Source organism: Eleutherodactylus coqui, chromosome 9 (assembly GCF_035609145.1).
Source record: "Eleutherodactylus coqui strain aEleCoq1 chromosome 9, aEleCoq1.hap1, whole genome shotgun sequence".
Taxonomy (NCBI): domain Eukaryota; kingdom Metazoa; phylum Chordata; class Amphibia; order Anura; family Eleutherodactylidae; genus Eleutherodactylus; species Eleutherodactylus coqui.
Window position 1 is genome coordinate 53,337,094 of NC_089845.1, and position 18,079 is coordinate 53,355,172.

At 43.4% G+C, this 18,079-nt stretch overlaps 1 protein-coding gene across 1 annotated transcript; it reads right to left on the reverse strand.

Annotated features, from left to right (window-relative positions):
* Nucleotides 1–16,128: 16,128 nt before the first annotated feature.
* NHLRC1 (NHL repeat containing E3 ubiquitin protein ligase 1) lies at nucleotides 16,129–17,670 on the reverse strand. The gene has a single exon (XM_066578947.1). It carries the CDS (start codon nucleotides 17,657–17,659, stop codon nucleotides 16,460–16,462), a length of 1,200 nt encoding a protein of 399 aa, XP_066435044.1. The 5' UTR covers nucleotides 17,660–17,670; the 3' UTR covers nucleotides 16,129–16,459.
* Nucleotides 17,671–18,079: the final 409 nt, after the last annotated feature.

The window sequence follows — 18,079 nt, forward strand, 5'->3', positions numbered from 1 at the left end:
ATTGCCTTTAGCGAGTATCTCCCCCGCTTGAGACAGAAGGTTTGGGTGCCAGCACGGGGGAGCGGTGAGTAGCGGCTTTCAGCAGAAGGGAGCGGGGGGGGGGGGGGGGAGGAGAGAGAGATCCTTCTGTCTAGAGCGGGGGAGATACTCGCTAAAGGCAATGCTCGCTCGAGCAATTGCCTTTAGCGAGTATACTCGCTCATCTATATAAGAGACACATGCCTGCTGAGCCTGTCTGCCATCTTCTATAGCAGCTTTTTCCCAGTGGCTGCAGTGGTCAGCTGATTGTTTAACCATGGGACTGCTGCAGCAAGTGCGAGGCCCAAAATGGAACATTTTCAGACCTGTTTATCAGACATCGCCGACATGCCTCCCAACCTTCCAATGTCAATTTTTTTTTTTTTACATTCGGTTATGCCACTTTTACTCGAAGCCATGGCCTTTGTGTCTCTGTTTTACTGTAATTGTTAGGGTGTGCTGCTGGGATATGTTGTTCTAAATGGCTTTCCAGCAGCACAGCCCCACAGGTGGGGGTTGATTGAGCTGGCTGAGTGGGGATTGCTCCAGCCAGCCAATACCCTGGGTCTGCTGCTCATATATACCAGCTCCTCTGCTACAGGCGGCTGGAGCAATACTATGTTACTATGTTCCTGCATGTCTGTGCAGGTGGCCGGACTTGAGTTGTGAACTGGCATGTTCACTATGTTTATGTATGAACAGTGTCATGTTCCTGTGTGTCTGTGCAGGTACTGGATGTGTGGTGTGTACAGTCCTGTTCAGGATGCATGGGGTTTCTGTGTTGTATGCAAATCCCTGGTGTGTTGGTGTGAGCCGTGTTCAGTTCTGCTGTGTTTCGTTTGTCATCTAGGTATGTTGCAGCATGGGGCTGCCCCTGTCAGGACGATCGCCTCTCATGCAGGCAGGTTTCATGTGGAAGTTGCCTCCTTAGAATAGGGACCTTTGAGACAACGTGGACCCTTGAAGTGGGCTCGCTGGCTTGAGTATCTTGGCCAAAATACAAACTAATACCTCGTTCATTCTATAGTTCTTCTATCTTGCTATTTGCTCAGGTATGCAGGTGAGTGTTTTGAGCGTTTGTCATGATTTATATCTGTTTTTTTTATTTGTATCCGCTGTTTCTGAGTTCTGCCGGAGTTTCACCAATTCGTGAGTGTTAAAGACATAACAGTAAGACTGTATCTGCATGGGCGATTTTGTTGCGATGCGACAGTGCTACAAATCGCATGTATGTAGAGCCCATGCTTTCCACACGAGCAATGTTTTGTAGCCTGCGACATTGCAAGACTACAAAATCGTGGCATGTTCCAAACAGCCGCGATTTGCTATTTTTTGTAGCCCATGTTTCCCTATGGAGTCTTCCTTTGTGTCGCTCGGTAAACGAATCACAGCCATTCATTGAATGGCTGTGATAGGCTCATCGAGCGCTGCCTGTGATTGGCTAAGCCACAGCACTCATCAACCAATCACATTCAGCTCTTCCTGGAGGTGGGGATTTTGATCCTCCAATCCAGGAAGGGCTGGAAGAAGACGCACCGGAGGTGAAGAGAAGACAGAAGAGGACAGCGCTGCAGATCACAGCGTCAGAGGAGATCACAGTGTCAGAGGACAGCGCTTCTTAGGTAATGTATAATTTTTTTTTTAGTTTTCACAGCAGCTACTGCTTATTTTCGGGGTAGGGCTTATATTTCAAGCCGCTCCCCCCCAAAAAAAAACTTCCCACAAGTGGTGCTACAAAGTCGCACACCTTTGTAGCACCACTTGCAACTTTGTAGCGCTACAAAATCGTGGTATTGCCGTGAGGAATCGCATGGACCACCGCTGCGATTTTCTTGTGTAGCTATTGCATTACCTGTGCAGATACAGACTAATAGTTCCCCCCCCAATGACAGGTCATCACATTGCTGATGATTAGAGTGTAGTTATTTCCAGGGATCACAGTTAACATATTCTCTGATTGTCATAATCCATTTTTCTTTTCTATCTGCACCCAGACGACATTAAGACTGCTTTCAGCCACAACTCATCTCTGCACACTCTCCCTATTTTGCCACTACCCCCAATAAACCTCTCCATAATGCCCTCAGAGTACTATTGCCTGCTCCTTGCCAACATTCAGTTATAGTGCCCCCTCCATGTACCGACATAATTACAGTGTTCCTCCCTGTGGCCCCGTAATGTTATAGTGCTTCTGTGGGCCCAGTCACTGGCGTAACTATAGGGGATGCGGTTGCACCTGGGCCCAGAAGCCTTAGGGGGCCCATAAGGACTCTCTTCTCCATATAGGGAGCCCAGTACTATGAATAAAGCATTGTAGTTGGGGGCCCTGTTACTGGTTTTGTATTGGGGCCCAGGAGCTTCAAGTTACGCCTCTGGGCCCAGTTAATAGTGCCCCTTTCCAGTTCTGAGCACAGTAAGCTGGGAGCCCGGGGTAGGAGTCTGTATACAAAGCGGCTCCACTCCCTGTGTGAGGGATGAAGACAGAAGAGTGGCTTTTGCTATTCGACTGAGGTGGGGGTACTATTAGGTGAAGCCACAAATGGAGCACTATAATATAGTGGGGGCATTATAATTACATGGGGCCACAAAGGGAGCACATAACATATCATGCAATACTGCATCATTGCTGCACAGTAAATGTGTGGTTTTCTGCAGCCTGGATTAGTGATATTATTTTACATTGCCACGGGAAGGTGTGTGTCAGACGCCCCTGACTTTTTTTGGAACCCATTTAAATGGCCACACCCTCTTGTTAGTTTCACATAAGTATTCTTGTTACGGGCCTGTATGGTGTGACCTTAGGGGTGTGTGATCTGTATGGTGACTATAGGTGGCGTGGTACCTGGAGCACTATATAGCATAACTATTACGTTATTATATGGGTGTATTATTAGCCTATTATTTAATCATAATAATATCTGTTTGCATTTAGCCCCTCTATAATACAGCTGTTTGTGCCCTTTATGAAAATGCACCACATGGTGGAGAGGGGAGCAATCGCACAGGGCACCATTTTAACATAAGGCCAGCCCTGGCCACTTGTTGCTAGTTCCTTTTAAAGGGGTTTTCCATGGAAATACTACTGATGACCTATCAGGATAGGTCATCAATAGTTGATTGGTCGGGGTCTGCTGCTCAGGACCGAGACCGATCAGCTGAGCGAGCGCCGCAAAGAACACAGAGGTCAGCGTGGAAGCCTCCGCTCTAACCTCTATGTAGTGGCCGGTGCTTGTAACTGCAGGCACGGCTCTCATTGAAATCACCCACACAGCTAATTGGTCGGGGTCCAAAGCAGAGGACCCCAGCCGATCAACTATTGATAACTTATCCTGAGGATAGGTCATCAATAGTATTTCCATGGAAAAGCCCTTTAGCTATCGTTTTGTTCAGTCAAGGAAGCATCAAGTAACTCAATAAAGGTACAATCAGAAGTACCAGAAGTGAAGCCGCATACAATCCATCACAAAAATTGTTAGGCAGCCTTCACACAGCTGAGAAAATCATGCGAGATTTGTGCGTTGCAAAACGCACGAATATGAACCCTATCCCTCTAAATGGGGTCATATATATGAACGATTTTTAGTTTTCCCCATGTTGCAATGCGAAAAAAAATTGTGTTTTCAATGGGGCCGGCAAAAACATTGCACTGGGTGCGATGCGAGGACCCCCATTGAAAACAATGGAAAACACTCGCCGTTCCTCTGAGCTTTCATTTTCCGCTGTTGATTTTGTCTGCAGAATGTGGATACGATTTCTTAAATTTATAGCTGATCCTGATGTGGAAAATCAGCAGCATTTCAACCTTGTGAAAACATACCCAAAATATGTTTTTTCTGTGATCAACGGACGATGATTGCTGTTTAGTTAAAAAAGCAGCTCTAACAACTGTTGAACTAGAGTCTGAAGTCTGTCAAGCCCCCTAAAATGAAATAAGAATTATATCATACTCCATTGCCTGCTTTATCTGGTCCAGAACTATATAGCATACAATACACTAGGCAACGCCTTTCACTCTGTGTGTGACACTTTGGTTAGCGGAAAAAAAAATACAACACTGTTATTTTTTAACCTGATAATAACCACCGACCGCAAATGTACAGTCGGTTGCAGGTGGTGTATGAAGTGGGCTAGCAAACTGAGCACACCCGGTACCCAGCAGATGCTGGTTGTCTCTGATAGCTGTTGACCGCTTGCAACGAATGCAGACAGAGTGATCTGTGATTTCAGCCTTTAAGCGTTCAGATGTCATTGTCAAAGTTAACAGTGCGTCTAAGTTGCCAGCGGGGGGGGTGCTCCCTTCCAGTGCCCCATCAACCCCTTCTGTGACATAGTTGAATGGTTCAGATAGCAGCCTGGAGCCTAGTAAAGGCTATGTATTCTAGTTTATTAAGCTGCACCTGTGGAAAGGCTTAATAGACTTACTTTGAAACTAACAAGATATTGCTAAACAGAAGTGTTGCTGTATATTGTAGAAGTGATCAAGTGATTCTAAGTCCCATATGAGGACTACAAATAAAAGTTTAAGTTTTAATATTTTTAAAAATATAAAAAAATGAAAAGTAAAGAAAAAAAACCCTTTCCCATTTCTCATACAAAAAATATATAAATATGAATAATTGGTATTGCTATATGTGTCAAAGTCTAAATTACAGTGGTGCCTTGACACGAGTTTAATCCGTTCCAAGACGGAGCTCTTAAAGGGGTTGTCCCGCGCCGAAACGTTTGTTTTTTTTTATTCAATAGGCCCCCCCGTTCGGCGCGAGACAAACCCAAGGGATGGGTTAAAAAAAAAAGGTTTAGTACTTACCCGAATCCCCGCGCTGCGGCGACTTCTTACTTACCTTACCAAGATGGCCGCCGGGATCTTTACCCACGATGCACCGCGGGTCTTCTCCCATGGTGCACCGTGGGCTCTGTGCGGTCCATTGCCGATTCCAGCCTCCTGATTGGCTGGAATCGGCACACGTGATGGGGCGGAGCTACGAGGACCAGCTCTCCGGCACGAGCAGCCCCATTCACCAGGGAGAAGACCGGACTGCGCAAGCACGTCTAATCGGGCGATTAGACGCTGAAATTAGACGGCACCATGGAGACGAGGACGCTAGCAACGGAACAGGTAAGTGAATAACTTCTGTATGGCTCATAATTAATGCACGATGTACATTACAAAGTGCATTAATATGGCCATACAGAAGTGTATAACCCCACTTGCTTTCGCGGGACAACCCCTTTAAGCTGAAAAACTCGTATGTCAAAGCACTTTTCCCCGTTGAAATGATTTGAAACGCCATTAATGCATTCCAATGCATTTCAATGGGGAAACTAACTACAAGTAAAAAAGGAAAATCAAAACTCACCTACTCCTGGCTTTCCGCTATGGTCTGTGGAGCTGCTGCAGGCTGTAGCACCCTCCTCCACGCTAACAGAGCATTGCTTTCTGGATGTGGGGCTTGAATGCCCCGCCTCCACCAAGCTAATGCTCTGATTGATCAACTCAGCGCTGCGTCAGCCAATGAAGGCCGACGCTGGGTTAACTAATCACAGACATACAATGACGTCATTGAATCGCTGTGATTGGTTAACTCAGCGCCGCGTCAGCCAATAAAAGACTGCGCAGGGTTAAGCAATCAGAGGATTATCTTGCTGGAGTGGGGCATTCAAGCCCCACATCCAGAAAGCAATGCTCTGTCGGCGTGAAGGAGGGTGCACCGCAGACCATTGCGAGGACGAAGCGCCGCCAATATGTTTTTAGTTGTAAATCAGAGCAAAAATTCGAGAGAGTGCCTGCTCGCAAGTCAAAAAACTCGCAAGATGAGGCGATTGCATCCCAAGGTATCACTATATTAAAATATATAATTATTTATCTTACATGATGAATATTGTAATAAAAAATATATATATAATGCCAGATTGGTGTTTTTTTGGGGAGCACTCTGGCTCCTAAAAAAAATTTTGAATAAAAAGTGACTAAAAACTCATATGTACCCCAAAATGATACCAATAAAAAATACATGTTGCTCCGCTAAATCAAACCCTAATACAATGCAATTGGTGGAAAGATAAAAAAGTTATGGAAGACAGAAAATTACGACAGAAAGCTTTTTTTTTTTTTTTTTATTCTTTTATTTAAAAAAAAGACATAACTTTAAATTTGGCATCACCACTTTTGCACTGACATGCAGAAAAATAATTAAAATGTCATTTTTGCTAAACCCAAAAAAACAATGGCACAGTTCTGTTTTTCTTCTATTTCATCCCACTTATACAGCTTATGTCGACAGAAAAGTTTTTAAAAATGGTATTATTGTATCTTGACACCACCGGAAGTAGTGGTCGAGTCAAGATACTTGCTGTTTGACAGTGGGTTCACACCCCCTGTTCGTGATTGGCTCTCCTCCCAGCAGCGCTAAAGAAGAAGAAGCTGAATCTTCTCTGGCTGTTTTTCCCATCCTCAGCCGCAGCGTCGGACTCCCAGCAGCGCTCAAGAAGCAGAGGTGTCTCGGGCTGTGTCCCCCGTCCTTGGCCTCACAGGTCCTCCCAGCAGTGCGGAAGAAGCAGTACGGTCTCTGGCTGTCCCTCCCGATATCGGCGGCAGCCTCCCAGCAGCGCTGAAGAAGCAGTACGGTCTCTGGCTGTCTCCTTGGCCACGGCGTCGGCCTCCCAGCTGTGGCCTGTTGGCAGCGCTCAAGAAGCAGAGGGCTCTCCGGCTGTCTCCCCCATCCTCGGGCTCACAGGTGCATTCTTCAGCGGTGGTGAGGTGAGAGCCGGGGTCGGGAGTTGTGAGCGCTGCAGTGCCACATGGAAGTGCTGGCCGTGCAGAATCGGTGAGCGACAGGGGGGCCAAGGGTTATGAGGTGAGCAGTTTGTGCCACTGCAGGCGCGGTCAGTGCTGTAGAGCGGCGGGGGGGACGCATTGGTACCAGGAGCAGTGCAGAGCGGCAGGGGGCCGCACTGTAAACAGGCTAGCAGTTTGGCAACAGCGCCGCCGGGAAGCATATGTTCCCCACTGCAGGAATTGGAGGCTAGGGAAAATGAAATCCAGGACCTACATGAAGGTAGCCAATCGGGAGCTAGGGGTGTGACAGGGGCGTTACTGCAGCCAAGCCCTGTCAAACCCCTAGCTTGCGGTGGTGTTAAGATACAATAATACCCCAAAAATCTAAAAGTAGGGATGGAATTTCTGGTCATTAAAAGTTTAAAAAAATAATAAACCAAACCTTTCCTTGGAGTCCTACAGCTTACGGCCTATGTACCAACCTTACAGTGCATCACTATTTTACCAGAATATCACATAATGAAGGGTGGATGGATGTGTGGTTATTTTATTGCCTTTCTGCTAAAGAATGGTTATTGGAAAGGTCATGGAAAATTGTATATAAAATTATGTATTTGGCTCAGCCTGAAAAGTACCCATGCAGGTATGGCTATTGTGTTTGCCCAGCACTTCGAACTTACATAAACAGAATTTTTAAACCCACCACAAGTGGTGCAAATACAAGACATGAATGGGCATACTGTAGAATTTCATTCACTAGTCATACACATCTGGCAGCTCCAGTGCGTTTCTTATGTAGGCATGCCATGCAAATACAGGTAACTTGGTCCTATCTTTTGAGAGTAGTTGTGATCAACAATACCATTATTTATTTGCCATTTTGAATATTTTGTAGATTTGAAGAGTTTTTAACAGTTTGATAAACTCCACTATAAACAAGATCTAAGCCGCTGCTTCAGGGAGAAGGAGTCTTTATACGTGAACAATGTAAATTGCAATCAATGGGACATTATTTTCCTAAGTGGAAACATGCAAAACCCTTGAGGATTATGGCTTTGGCATTTTTATGCAATGTCACTGCTGGGATTAAGAACTACTGTTGCTCCTGACACGCAGGATTCCAACCATGGAGATTATAAAGCTTTTAGAATAAATCCACGAAAAGAAAAAAATAGGATCTGCCTGCTAGTGGCGGAGTCTGCAATTAGTAGAGTTTCTTAATGAACTACGTCCTATTTAAACTTCATAATTCTTCACATTCTTGCTGCTTATATTCCAATACTGTATTAGGATTGCGGTTTAGTAGGGTTTTACTCACATTAGTATTAGCACTACATTCTGTGATTTTTCTCTTTTTCACACAGATCATTGGTCTGTATGAAACCCATTGGCTATAAAGGGTCTGCGTACTGGCCGTAGAATACACAGGCATCACGTATGCTGGAAATGCGTCCGCCTGATTGGGCCCTTATTGTCCACAACCAGATTCTCCATTCTGCAGAAGAGAATGGGTCACAGTGGTGCACCAGTGTCGTGGGATAATGATCAGAGCAGAAATGAAGAAGTGTTCATCCTCTCTCACACAGGCGTTTGTAAAACACTGCGTCTTACTGCACTTTCGAATGGCATTTTTGACGCCATGGCACTGTAGAGGTATATTTCCATCTTTCTTATTTGCAAAAAAAAAGACAAAAAACGAAGTAGCATTTTTTTTTAATGTTTTCAAGTATTTTAAACTGCCAGAAAATAAGATTACATGACAAAGCCTTTAAAATGGATTACAACTCCAAGCAAAGCAGACACGAGCTCAATGCCTGGTCACCTGTTGTACACATGCTGCAGTTTTATGTTGCCATCACAGAACAGTTAATGTCTCCCAACAGTGACTAACAGAACACATGTCCGCTACGCCCTGCATCTCCCCTTTCGACAGAACAAATTAACCCTTTGCAATCCAATTTTGGATTCAGGGTTTCCTAGGGGGCTTTCTCTTTCTGCCATTATACAATGGCGCCATCTGCTGGCTAGAGCCTGTACTGCGGTATGGGACATGCTGGAGAGGCCTCCAACAGTAGAGCGGCCAATAATATACAGTATATCTTCCGGCATCGGAGTCGTACAGCCTTCAATCAGAATGTCTAAAGAGATGTCAGACAGTGGATTGGAAAGTTTCTTTGCTCTCATTCACTCAAGCATATTGAAGTATGGAGATGGATATGTGATAGAATGGATGTGTGAATAGCTACATTGACAGACATGAGCTCAGTCTACAGAGTTTTACTTCTCTAATTAATTATAAGGTTTTGTTTACACTTCAGTATTTTGCAAGCATTTTTTGAGCCAAAGGAGTTGGTCCTATGGTGGTGCCATTGTGGTTGCTGGCACTGAAATGAAACAACACAGAGAAGACATAGACAATGCAATGGCATCTTTGTTGTGCCACCTGTATCTGTAGTGGTGCGCCAAACTGTGGAGCAAAGAGCCTATGGCTTCCATGCAGCTGCAAGCGCCTGGTACGGCACTTTTACTGAAAGGGAGCATCTAGGTTGGCATCCTCATTATTTTAACTACTGGTTCAGAAGGCCCGGCTGACTTACTGGATTTTTCACAATGCAGTCAATGCCCAATCTGACCCTGGCTGCAGTCCAGAAGATTGTATACAACTTAATGCATTCATTTGGACTGCATACGTAGCACAATAGTTAATCAATTAATAGTGATGCAAAAAATCTCTGTGTAGTCCTAGGCTTAGGCCCAATGTCCACAGGTGCATTTGGTTTGCAGAATCTGAACAGGTCACCTGCGCGGACACTCCGCAATTCAAGCCGCCCATTAGGGAAGCTTGGGTGTCCGCACCTGAATTAAAACATGGAGATTTGTTTTCCGGATTCTGCATGCGGATAACAAATCGCAGCATGCTCCATTTTAGGGCGGATTCCATGCAGGCGGCTTCCATTGAAGTTAATAGAAGCCATCTGATCTGTGGCCTGTTCGCAAGTGAGAAATCAGGAGTTTTAAAAAAAAAGTGTGCTGCGTATGTGTGTTGGCCAGCGCTTCTGCACATATGTGCAGTACAGAAAATAGAAGACCTGGACAGGTACGCAGGGACCTCGGCTGCGGGCAGGGTCAGATTCGGCTGTGGACTGTCGCATGCAGAATCCGAACCGCTCCAAAATCTTAGCTGCCTCTCCCTTCAATGGCAGCCTTACCATTCTACTGCTTGTTTATGGTGATACAATTAACAGCACTCTATGGGTTGGTATGTGGTTTCCACATCTAGGGTTGTCATTTAGAATTATGTGTAGATTTTCTACTGATAAAAGGGCATTAATATTGGAAGTGTAACCTGTATGCTCTGTGCGCAGTGCCTGAACCTCCTTTTTATCATCTCCAATGACAGACGTGATGTTCCGGGTGTTCTTTAAAACATCACATCTGAGAATGACGGGGGAATGTTAGCTTGTGGAACTAATGTGTGATGAACCTCTGGATGACTAGATTTCAGTCTCTGATCTATAAAATGGGCATTCACAGACCCGTAGTCCTATTTGGTCTGTACTGACATCCCCACCTTTCCCTAAAAGTACTGGAAATCATCTTTGTATGGTCTGATAAGTTAGGGGTCTGGTATGGGGTCGGAATTAATTTAGGGGTCTGCTTTGGGGTCAGAATTTGTGTTGCCATAGAGGGTGGGAATGGACTTCAGAAGCAAGAAGCCAAGTATGTCTAGGAAGCAAACCCTGCAGTCTTCAGGAGAAGTCTTCTTGGTGGTCTGGACCAGATAGAGAAGAAAAGGAATGTGAATGACTCAAATCAGAGAAGACATCACCTATGATTTTTGGGGGATTTAAAAGTTATATACTCTGCCTGTAAATGCATCATGATCATTAGATGGCAGTATTATTAGTTATATTGGTCTTTGTATGGTGGTGGCATACACCAGTTTCTGCGTTTTCGATGTTTCTTTAGTCCACTTGTAATATTTTTTTTGTATTCATGGTGTGGTTCACATATTTAAGGAAGTGGTGAAAGGCGTGATCAAACAGAAAAATTTGGTCCAAGGCACATTGACTACGGAGATATTGACTTAAATACAACTTTACTTGATGGTTGGTGGGGGCGCTTTTTTGATCGCCCTTTGGAAACGACCTTGTCTATACACAAGAACAACCCTTACATTTGTACATTCGGAATGTTTGTTAACCCTCTCCAATCCACTGTCTGACGTCTAAAGACATTATGATTTAAGGCTGTACAGCTCCGATATTGGAAGACGTCCGTCGGGGTTCCCTTACTGTATATTGCCAGCCTCTCTGCTATCGGAGCCTATCCAATGTGTCACCTCATGCAGTACTGGCTTTAGCCAGCATATAGCGCTGTTGTATAATGGCAGAAAAAGAGTAAGCCCCCTAGGAAAACCAGGATACAAATTGGATTGGAAAGGGTTAATTTTTCAAGATTCTCTAATGAAAGTTTTAGAGCTTCTACACTTTGAAAAATGGGCCCAATACTGAGAAGCTGTATTTTTTACTGTGGTGAATATGTTAAAGATGTATTCCTTTATATAATATTTCTATTTAGCAATCCAACCTCTTTCACCTCCTTAATTGCATTTTGTGGAGTAGTTGCACTGCTTATCTTCCATCAGATTTGAGGATGCTATAATTACCTGCTATGCCTTGCTAATTTGTGCATATTAAAGTAGGCGTAGATGCAAACCTTTTTAAGCATCTGCTTTTGTTGCCTTTCATGTTATCAACAATCTGCAGCTTGTTTTTCTTAATTTGTCATTTAGAATGCAAGCTCCTATACTGTATGGCTTGGCTTCATATAACACCAATTTAACCCCTTAAAGACTAGGGTGTTTTGGTCCCAAAGGTCCGGACACTTTTTAGGGATTTTACTCGTGTGGTGGTTTTACTACACTATTTTTTTTTCTTCAAATAACAAAATTATTTTTGCCGTGGTTTCTCTTTCCATGACATTTAGTGCTATTTCTTATATCTTTTTTTCACTGCTCTTTTTTCTTTTTTTTTATTGGGGGTAAAGAGCTAAATTTTTTTTTATTTATAGATTATTTTTAAAATTTAGTATATTTACGCTAAAATAAAGTACAGGAATGGGTTCCTCACTTTGTTTCAGATATTTTGATATATAATTTGTATAGTCTCGGATTACAGCGACAGTTTTGGATGGCGGCTGTGATGGGTCATCTTTTTTTTATATATATATTTTTATTTTATTCTGTAATTTATTTTTTTTCTTAACTTATGTTTGTAACAATTTTTTTTAACATTTATTTCCCACATGATGTCATATAAGACCTTTGGGGCTCATTTACATTTGTCTTTTTTCTGACTTCACACTTTTTTCCACAGTAACTAGAGCATTTATAGGAGCCCCAGTTACAGGTAAAAACATCCCCTTGTGGTGACAATAGTCACTAACAGAGCTGATCTGGGTCTGCTAGAACCCTGCAGCTCTACTTTGGCAGGGGCACCTGGCAGTCACATGATCGCTGGGTCGAATAGCAGAAATAACACTTTCGCTTTCTCTCTGCACTACATAGCATTCGTGGAGCGTTATATAGCTTGTAAAGGAAAAGGCAAAAGCAGTTAAAACCACTTCTGCCTTCTCCTCCGGGTCCTTGGCTGTTACTAACTGTCCCTGCTAGATTTCAGGAGGAGTAGCTTTAATCCCACGGCGTCTTAAATCAGCCAGTCTTAAAGCCCAGGACCAAGCGCCTTAAATATACCACATGCAACACTGTTGGCAATAGAGGCCTCTAACGCAACCTTTAATGCTGCTGTGGGCACAGCCTAAGAACATAGTTGCCCATTCTTCGTAATGGTATGAGAGTCTCATGAAATAAGACGACCCTTATCCAAGACTCCTACCAGAGAATGCAACCATTGACAATAGATCATGGTCACAGTTCACCTCCTCCTCTTCCCTGTACAGTGACCTGAAATATCACAAAGCATGCCCACAACACTCTTCAATGAGTAGCTTCCCAACCGATGTTTTTAATGTGCCTACTGTGAAGCAGATTTGCTGCTCACATCTCAGGCAAGATGGCTCATAATTATATAAACTTAATAGAATAAAAAATATACAACCAGAAAATAAAGACAGGAAAAAAAATTAAGTTTTTAGTATATATTTTAATTAATAAAAAAATGTAGGCAATATATTCCCTTCAAATATTGTATACCAGTTTTACATTTTTCAGACTTTTTTTTCATGATCAGAACAAATAACACCATTTTTGCTGAAAAAAACATGCAAAACCACACTTAGGGCTTATTTAGACATGCGTATATCAGCTGGGTTTTCACGCTCGGCCGATGTACGCTGTCCCTCCCACTCACCGGTTCTTTGCCTCTCTCCTCCCCTCCGAGCAATTTGCAATGGAGTGGGCGGGATGAGGGCGGAGCTAAGCTCCTGGGCCCTCCCAGCCCCTTGTCCATAGCTAGCAATGGGAGTGGGCGGGGCAGAGCAGAGCTTAGCTCCATCCCCTTCCATAGCAAACGCAGGAGTTGAGGAGAGAGGCAGAGAGTCGGTGAGTGGGAGGGAAGGGGGGACTGCTTAGATGGAAGCATATATTGGCCGTGAAAACGCCGGCCGATATACGCTCGTGGGAATAAGCCCTTACGCTGCTTTCACACGGCTGAGAAAATCGCACACAAATATGAACCTCATTCTTTTGAGTGGAATCAAACACATGAGCAATTTCTTCCCACATTGCATCGCAGTGCAGGAAAAATCCCAACATGTCCTATCCTTGAGTTTCACGGCCCAATATCGCACCCAACTGTGTGAAATTTGCCTAAGAGCAGAAAAATTGAAAAAAAAAATCATGTAAATTCTCCATTGATTCCAGCGGGACTCATTTGGTTTCTGTTCCATCTAGTTTATATTTTTATTAAGCGGAAAAGAAAGAGTAACAAGCAGGACTTTTTTTCATCCAAAATACCGGAAACTACGTTTCCAATAGGTAATAACTGATCCATTAAGAACTGATGAGAATAGATGTCTAAGGGTGCATTCACACTAGTGTTGTGTGCGCTGTACAATTTCCATTTCTCTGTTCCGTCTTTAGTAACAGTAAAATGGACCTAAACGCTCCTTTTTTCCCCATTCATTTCAAGGGGGTCTCAGTTCATACATTTGCCTCCCGCTTGCTTCTGTTACGTTAGCATAGGGGTCCGCTACTCAGGACACCAGCCAATTAGCTGATCGGGCACCTGCTGTCAGCACCACACTACACAGAATACAGAGCAGAAGCAGATAGTTCCGAATCCACGTCGTGCCCGGCGCTGGTAATTGAAATAATTAATGCCTGTGCCTGCAATACCCAGAGTTGCCCGCTACACTGGGGTCAGTGTAAGTGTCCTTACACCACCAGGGATGCAGAGACTCCTTCTCTTTTCTAGGAATGCTAATGTATAGCCATTAACTGTCTTAGCTAATTATGACAAATAATAAATAGAGGGAAGACATAATATCTATACATACATAGCATCTGACATGCTCCCTTAGGTAGCTCTCAGGGTGACCTCGACACTCCAGTTGGCGACAACAAACATCTGTGGCATCTGTACTGAAACCCCATAGACGTGCATCAGGGTATTAAAACATGATACATGCGTATTCACTGCATATTTACGCAAGACGGCAGGCGTAATCCTTTGGACCTTCTTGCGTGTATGAAATAGGCGCACAAAAAAAAGTAAAAAGGAACAAAATACACAGTAAATGCGAGCAGTTTTCGGCCATGAATACGCTGTGTATTTCACAGACCAAAACTGCTTATGACCATGAGTGAGGCCGTAAAGTTTTTCAAGTTTTGCACTTAGTAGTTTCCAAGTCCGTCTGCTCTCCTCTGCCTGTGAGATTTGGAGGACGGCACAAGAAGTAACAGGTTGATGTGACTTTTGAGCCCAAAAATTGGGATTCCTATAAATGTGACACTACCTTCTCCGATCCCTCACACACAGCAAAAATCTACCTGATTAAACTTATGTCTAAAGCTGTTATGCAGACCCCAGGTTTCTATGCAATCTAAAGTTTACATATAGTTTCTGCTAATCACGTCTGAGGCTTCGTTTTCTTCATACCGTAAACAAGCCCAAAGTGTGTAGGAATATAAAGTACCATAAAGAGGAACTACAGGGGGTGGCCAAAAAGTTGGAAACACCATACGAAATGCATGGGATTTTAATCATTTGCACTGAGCTGCCCTTTTGACCCTTCCTTGACTGAGAACTTTCCCACCAAATTTGTGATTACTTCACCTCTTGTCCTGCTCAGGGTGGTTTGGGGAGCCGGCTGGTAACAGCAGCTGAGTGGCTCAAACCCCCGACCAATGGAACCTTGTTGCTCAGGCAGATGTTCACTTCTACCCAGTAGCATCTGTGTCATATTACCTCCACTTAAGATCAGTCTCTACATGTCTTATTGAAATATGATTTAGAATCCCAGGTAACTTAAAGCATGCATTTCGTGCAGTTTCCATATTTTTGTCCACCCCTTGTATATGACATATATTTACATAAGTGGTGTTATAATCATTTGTGATGTATTTTATATATACCTACCAGTGGTCTGCAACTTGTGACCTTCCAGCCGTTGTGAAAATACCGAGAACGGCATGAAAGCTCCAGACGGTTATGGTATAATTGAGCTTTTCACAAAATTAAATGTTTCAGACGTCTGCAACTTAAAACATATCCTAAAGGATGCAATTAATGACTGAAATCACCTATTAAAGAAGATACTTACTGACACCTCGTCAGCAAACTACCCGGCAGCTATGTAATGTAGTTTTAGGATATTCCTGACTCCCTCATAAACATGCGAACATGGACTACCTACGGTCCGTTTATACTAAACGATTCATCATTTAAACACGCGAATCATGTCAGAGTTCTGGCAGCCTGTTTATTTATGCAGATACATCGTTGGCTCCTTCAGAATCGTTCAGTCTTTCATATTGGCTGTATAAATGACTGAACGAGCGCTGTTTAAACCGAACGATAAGTGAACGAGCCAACGATGATTTTCATGTCTGTATAAAATGAATGATGAATGAAAAGCAAACTATTTATCATTCGATGGTTGGCTGTGTTTACACTGAGTGATTAGTGTTCATTTTCGCTCAGTTGACCGGATTTTTGAACAATAATCGTTCCGTGTAAAAGGGCCTTTAGCATGTATGTCGATTGCCAAAGGAAGACAAGGAGCGTTAACTATTAGATACTTCTGGGAACTCTAAAGGCCCCTTTACACGCAAAGATAATCATTCAAAAGATTTGAGCGATTGTTTTGCCTAAACTGCAAATGGACACTAATATCCATTAGCAGCTTTTCACCTTCATTTGCATGTAAAGGAGCCTAAAAGTGCTGCTGTCAAAAAAGAAGGCTGCCCCATGCACATTAGATTGATGACAATTAACTAATTGACTAATATGTATTTCCAGCTTAAGAACTTTCAATATATCTAAGACAGACATTATTTTTTTTATTGCTATAGCAATTTTATTGCAGACATTATTACTTATATGCTTATTTTTTGTGCACTACAGCATGTTACTGATTTCGAGGCCTTGTATTCCTCCTTTTTAGCTAAGAGGTGCAAACTTCAAATCAAACATTCTGCGGTGATTATGGAGAATAAATGAGAACTGAGTGATTACCGCTGTCCAACACAGCAACAGAGCCGTCCTCCAACACAGATAATGCCACTGGGTAAGAGAGGCCACTGGCAACAACATGCTTTATGGTAGTAAAGCCTGCCCTTCTCTGAAGGCAAATGACACATCTATTATTGATATCTGCTAATAAAATATCACCTGACTGATCGAATGCTACCCCAGAAGTATGGGCAGCTAAAGGTAGAAGCAAGCTCAAGCTGAAACTATCAATCTGCCTAAGAAGTTTCATCTCACTACTAAAAAGTTTCATGCAGGTATTGGAGGAGTTCTTGCTGTTTTTTGCTAGGTGCTCTACCACAAGAACCTCTCCGCTGGACTGGCAGACAGCAATCTCTCTGGGGTGACTCAAATGAGAAGAAATTTCTAAACACTTTTGGATGTTTCCATTGACAAAATCGACAGCTAAGAGATGCAGCTTTCCAGTATCGGGATCAGAGACTAGAATTTCGTTTTTAGAGTTGATGCCCAGGCCCCAGGGCAAGCTGAATGGCTGTTTAGCAACCAACTTACACATCCCAGACTGACTGAACACCTTCAGGGAATGATCTCCTGTATCTGTCGCAATTATGAAGCCATCAAAGGTTACTGCTACATCAGCTGGGTAAATAACCCCATTGCCAGAATCCGCTTTTGCTCCACTTTGTTGCAAGCACTTCCCATTCATCGTGAATCTTGCAATTCTTTTCTTCCCGTCGTGTGACACAACCAAGCATTTGGTTTTGTTACAGAAAGCAATGCCACTTGGGTTAAACAGTACACCCCAACCACCAAAAGACATGCTAAGGTTAAAACTTGCAGCTTTAAGTTTTGTTACTTGACTTCTTGCCCCGTCTGCAGAAGAAGCTTCTGGCTGATCTGGAACCACACGTCCTAAGATCTCCAACAGGTGTAGGATGGGAAGACATACGCTAGTGTCCTGTCTTCGGCAACTTTTGCGACAGAATGGGCATTCTAGCCTTTGACTTCCAGAATGACAGAGAGAAGAAACGCAGTCTTGACACATAGTATGGCCACAGGGAAGGTTTTTGGGCCTATGTTTCTGCTGCAGTCTGTACTTTTCAAAACAGACCTTGCATTCAAGTAAGTACATTTCAGTTTCGTCCAAGAAATCCTTCATAGTCCTGATTTCTCTTTGTGCCGGGGATGACATTGCATTCAGCTGTAATCCTTACCAATAATGTCAAAGCTGATCACGCTGGAATAGATCACATGACCACGCTGTCTGAAAGCACCAGTAGCTTGTTATATTATGCCATCTATTGGACTACAGTGATAATGCAGTGGATTTCTTTGGAAGTTCATTAAAGGTTAAGGCCGGCTTCACACAAATGTAAGCATATTTGCGTACGTTTGAGTGTTTTTGCGGAATGCACAATGCTTTTTTTGCGCACGCATCAGCCTATTTCACTATACGTTTTGCGCACACAATACATGTTCATCTGTGCTTGACAAACAGACTCACTAATTGAAATGGCTAATAAGTTCCAGCTGTGTTCTTTTTCCTGCACAATAAAGCTAACTACAAACGGGGGCGAGCGTGATATTGGGCCGTGATCGCAAGCAAGCGATT